The sequence below is a fragment of the Aricia agestis genome, chromosome Z (genome assembly GCF_905147365.1).
Source record: "Aricia agestis chromosome Z, ilAriAges1.1, whole genome shotgun sequence".
NCBI lineage: Eukaryota > Metazoa > Arthropoda > Insecta > Lepidoptera > Lycaenidae > Aricia > Aricia agestis.
In genome coordinates, this window is record NC_056428.1 from 22,575,504 (window position 1) to 22,580,960 (window position 5,457).

The 5,457-nt window shown below is 36.0% G+C and overlaps 1 protein-coding gene across 1 annotated transcript; it reads right to left on the reverse strand.

Annotated features, from left to right (window-relative positions):
• Window positions 1-2,036: 2,036 nt before the first annotated feature.
• Window positions 2,037-5,022, reverse strand: LOC121739099. The gene is made up of 3 exons (XM_042131424.1): window positions 4,984-5,022; window positions 3,468-3,565; window positions 2,037-2,359 (listed from the first exon to the last, which is right to left on the reverse strand). Exons 1-3 carry the CDS (start codon window positions 4,993-4,995, stop codon window positions 2,122-2,124), a joined length of 348 nt encoding a protein of 115 aa, XP_041987358.1. The 5' UTR covers window positions 4,996-5,022; the 3' UTR covers window positions 2,037-2,121.
• Window positions 5,023-5,457: the final 435 nt, after the last annotated feature.

Below are 5,457 nucleotides of genomic sequence, written 5' to 3' on the forward strand. Positions count from 1 at the left end.
TGTCTATAGAACTTGGCACTAATTTAGATCACCATTCTTTTTACGGCGAAGTCCATAGACAAGCACAATGTTTGTATTGAACTTGGCTCTCCTTTTTTACATTTATTTTTTTGGTGGGATATCATCACTTTTTATAAATAAAACTTTCCGAGCAAGTTTAAATAACTAAATCTTCCCAGTTGAAATTTCATATTCGACAATAGTCGCTCGCAACCACACGCAACCTAAAGGGAATATTTCACCTCTTCCTGATAAGTATCGGATTTGCTATCTATCTAATTGGGGACACAACTTATTTTGAGCTTTTATAAAGGATTTTAAAATGATACCCCCTTGCTGAGACTTCGATGTCTGTCCGTCTGTATGTCCATCCCTCTGTCTGTCTCCAGGCTGTAAGTTGTAACTCAAGACCCGCTGTAGCTAGAGTTCTAAAATTTTTATAGATTGTGTATTTCTATTGCCGCTATAACATCATATACTGAAAATAAAATGAAATCAATATTTAAGGGGGCTCCCATACAATAAACGTGATTTTTTTGGTATTTTTTGCTCATTTGATTATGAATCAATAATGGCAGCCGGTAGACACTTGAAATATTCACAAAATCTTTAAATATATTTGTATTTCCATAATTTATAATAAAATTAAAATCAAATAAATATTTAAGGGGGGCTCCCATACAAAAAACATACTTTTTGCCTACTTTCGCTATGTCCGACTCACACTTAGCCGATTTTTTTATTTTTTGATTTTTACCTGAGCTTACACCCCACAAACTTGAGGTTAACCTCATATTGAATGTCCACGTCATGACCCAAAAGTAAATTTTCTCTCTATGCAAAGCTCATATTGTATTATTTGTAACATTTCAATGGACTACCGACAAGGTATAAAGTTTTTTGGCGTTTTGATTGGGTAACGTCAATAACCAATCAAAAACGCTGTGGAATAGATAAACCGCACTGTCATCCCCAGAAATTGGGTTTTACAAAATGCTCTTGATCTCGTTGTGTAGCGGCCAAGCATATAAACCGGCCAAATGCCGCATTTGGCCGGTTTATATGCTTGGCAATGCGAGTCGGACTCGCGCACGAAGTGTTCCGCACCTTAAGTATTATTTTTTAACAAAAAATTGAAACCGACTTCCAAGGTAAAAACAATATTCTTAAAAATATGATCTAAATAGTATGAAATAATTCTAGCTATAGCGCTTCTTGAGATACAGCCTGGAGACAGACAGACAGACGGACAGACAACGAAGTCTTAGTAATGATCCGTGAAAGGACCCGTTGTAATCCTCTGGGTAAAGAACTCTAAAAAGTTTATAATAAAAATAATTCGCCTTACGCCTAGCATAAAAATTATATTAACATAAATACGGTAGTTAAATAATTTACGTTTACGTTAATTACTTAGTTAAGTACAACATCCAACTTCCTACATATAATATGTATTTTCATGAAAATGGTAATTTATCTAACAATAATAAACCATAGCACTTAAACATTATTTAGGACGTTACTTGATTTCCTTAAATTATCTTATATATTTATTATGTACATAATAAATTAAATCATTCTAAAATATTACCAAACTTCCTAAAAATACATAACAATGAGAATCGTTCGTTTGTTATTTCTTAAAATAACAATCCAATGTAGAAGTAACGTAGCTGCGCGTAGCGAGCGTATTTGATCTTGTAGTTTTTGGAACGTAGTTATAAAATTCGTTACAAAAACTGTAAGATCAAAAACCGCTTGGGTAATATTATTATGGCCGTCTATCTATTACTCTAAAATATTATCGCTTATTTTGAACAACCTATACAGGGTGTAACAAAACGAAGTGATGATACTTTAGGGTTTGTATAGGTCCCCTAGGGCCCTATATAGAAATCGTTGTGAAAGTAGCAGCGCAATTTTTTTTTCATCTTTGTTTGGAAAAATTCATAACGATCTTGCCCATATGAATCACAAAAAAAAATTGCTCTCTCAGCGCTGCTACTTTCACAGTGAACTCTATACAAGGAACACAAACACACCCTAATGTTTTATCACTTAGTTTTGTTACGCCTTGTATACATCTATGATGTAACGATAGATCATAGATTATGGGCTAGGTTAATGAGGCACCCCCAATTTTATAAACGGGACACCACCATGTCTGACCCATCCAGGTGGTGGTTTGGGGACGGGAACCCATTCCTTCAACTCGGCCGGTCCCCACATCTTCTTCCACACCGCCACGTAGATTTTCTTCTCCTGCCAGGTTTTCACCCACCGGGGTCGCCACACGAACCTCTTCTTCCAGAACCCTTGGAATGGTGGGGACTCATGATGATGGTGAGAAGATCGCTCTCTGAAAGGCAGAAACTGGGTGTTACAGGCTACAGAAATTTATTCACCATTTACCAGGATTTCACTTTGTTCTTATTAGGAACTGCCTTTGGAAAATCGGTTAAGCAATAAAGAGATAGACAGAAAAACAATCGCTAAAAGATTTACTTTCTTTTAGGGTTCCGTACCCAAATGGTAAAACGGGACCCTAAGTCTTCGCTGTCTGTCCGTCTGTCTGTATATTGAAAATATAGTCAGGGCGAGCAAAGCGAGCCCTAGCATATCTCACAACTTGAACATTTTATGGTACACTTTATAGAAAAACTATTACGCCTTGCTAACATAGTAATTTTTGTTTAAGTATATGACTGTAGTTGTGTTATCATCAGTCAGTCAATCAAGGTGTGACGACGCGAGCCCTCATAAAGCTCGGCTTTTGATTTACAATTTTAATTCGCATAGCTGCCTATACGTCTTAAGTACAACCATGGGCGTACCCAGGTTCTGGGCAAGGGGGGGGGGGGGGGGGGCAAATCAGTTTTTTTTTTATAACCTAGGTGTTTATTAAGAATAAAAAATAAATAATTTTTAGTTGTAAAAATATTGTATTGCAAACAAATGGCACAAAAATCCGTTTTATTATTTTTAATTTTTATAGACGAAAGTGCTAGATGATATACTTAGTAGAGACGTCAACATGATCCAGGGGGGGGCAGCCCCCCCCCCCCCCCCCATCCCCATATATCCATATAAAACTTCGCTATTACAAAATCGCTCAGCCATTTATACAATAATAGGTATATTATAATTTATATTATGCCAAATATAAATCCATAGCCCTACGCTGGATTTATAAGTGTCCGCGCGGACGCGCAGTTTGGCAGCTTAACCCCGAGACAGCGCGAGATCACAACTCACAAGCAACCCCTCCTGCGGTGTAGCCGCCGAATCACGCCGAATACGCTAAAAATCCATCATTTACAAAACTTCATACTAAAATGTTTTATAGGTCAACGTTTTCCAGTAGTCTAATTTCTATTTGATGTTCTCTTAATCATCTCTGACCTCCCGATTCTGGATTCCTAGCTTAAATGTCAAAACACTTGACCCATTTCGTCTATTATACTCACATCACAGGTTCTGGTGTTATCGATGGTAGAGTTTCTGTGGAATTCTGAGCTTCTTCGGAACTAACTGTGAACGACAGCAAAATTACTCCGAAACACACCTGAAAGCAATTTCATATGTTTGATAAACAAAAAAAGCCCTTGATTAAATTAAAATTAAGTGGGTACTATGGTGGTAGGCTATTCACAGCTTTTTTGATAGATTCTCCATACTTCACCTGTCAAGTTAATTGGTGGATAGCCTATTCGGCACTTATCGGGAAGTGATGAAACAGGCCCTAAGTACGGCCAAATCTTACTTCTTAATAGTGAAAATTGTATTTATTATTACTGAAATTACTATTAATTATTATTATTATGAGAATTCGAATACAATACTGCATAAACAAGGTGTAACCTTCGATCAGTTATGGACGTGTAACAATACAAAGTGGTAATATTTTAGGATGGTCTAAAGGTACATTTCACTCTGAGAGCAGCTGCGATGAAAATACTACTTTTGGTATTTATGTTCCTATGAGAAATGCCCAACATTATGAACTTAACCATAATATAAAAAAAGTAGAAAGTAACTCTTTGAGTCCTATTACTTTGACAGTGAACCCTACAGAGTGTAACAAAACTAATGAACATGAACATGAACTTAACCATATAAAAATAGTAAGTAAAAAAAGTAACTCTTTAAGTTCTATTACTTTCACAGTGAACTCTACAGAGTGTAACAAAACTAAATGTTAATACTTTATGGTGTGTATTAGTTTACTCCCCGTATAGGAACAGCTGTATCCATGGCTTCCAAATGTGCGCTTTTATAATTATTTTTTATATTTATCGTGGACGTCCGCGGTAAAACGATCAAAAGTAAAATGTATGGAAATTTTAAGACGACGCTTTTTAATTTCCGTCGACGATAACTTTTTAACGTGCAGGATGTAACAAAGTAGATAATGCTTTAGTTAGGGTGTGTTTGGGTCCCTGTAAGTATACAGGGACCTACAGGGGCTAATTTCACAGAGAACTCTATACAGTAGTATAGAGTTCTCTCTAAAAATTTTTTTAAACATTTGTATGGACAAATTCACGCGCTTGCACATACAATAATTAATCACAACAACAAAAATGCTTTTCTAGTGCTGCTACTTTAACAGTAAACACTATACAGGTTGTAACAAAACTAAGTGATACTTTAGGGTGTATATGGGTCATGGGTCTCCAATGTAGAGTTTTCTGTGAAAGTAGCAGCGCAGAAAGATACGGTAATTTTTGTGATTTGTATTGGCAAACGCCCCAGCGAGATGTTTTATCCCATACAAAAGTAAAATAAAGGCGCTCTTTTAGCGCTGCTACTTTTACAGTGACCTCTATAATATAAGAAACAAATACACACCCTAAAATATTATCACAATTTTTTGTTACACCTTGTATAAGAAACACATATTACAAACCCTAAAGTAATATCACTTTGTTTTGTTACACCCTGTATATATAATATTATCACATTAAAAAGGGTGTTACAAACCAATATCTTCATTTTAACTGTCACTGTTCCTATTGTGGGTCAACACGACACTGGTGACGCATGGAGTCAATAAATCCTTTTATAGGTGTATCTCATTTGGCACAAAGCCAGGACTGCTCAAATTTACTCCGCCGGGTCGCAAACGCTTAGCGACCTATTCTCTAGCATTTTCATTAACTTTATATGAGGCGCATTTTGGTCTAGCATTTTAGAGGATTTTCCACAGAAAATATAGGATATCCTCGTATTTAAGAGGATTCCACACCGCCATTTTTTCCATACAAACGCTGTCCCCTGTTTCCTCCCTGGATAATGCTAGTAGAGTTATAATTTTTTTCCTGAATATCTACGGCCACTAATACAATGTCCCTATGTTTTCTTTTTTTTCATAATTTAATTATTAAATAAGATATGAACGTTCAAAAACCCAAAAAAATGGCCAGATTTTCCACTGTGTTCAAACGTCCAGAAAAC

Bases quoted from the DNA above. Each gene is read 5' to 3' on its own strand.
- LOC121739099 (XM_042131424.1), bottom strand. The intron at 2,360-3,467 runs GTGAGTATAATA...TCTGCCTTTCAG, and splicing joins ATAACACCAGAACCTGTGAT to AGAGCGATCTTCTCACCATC.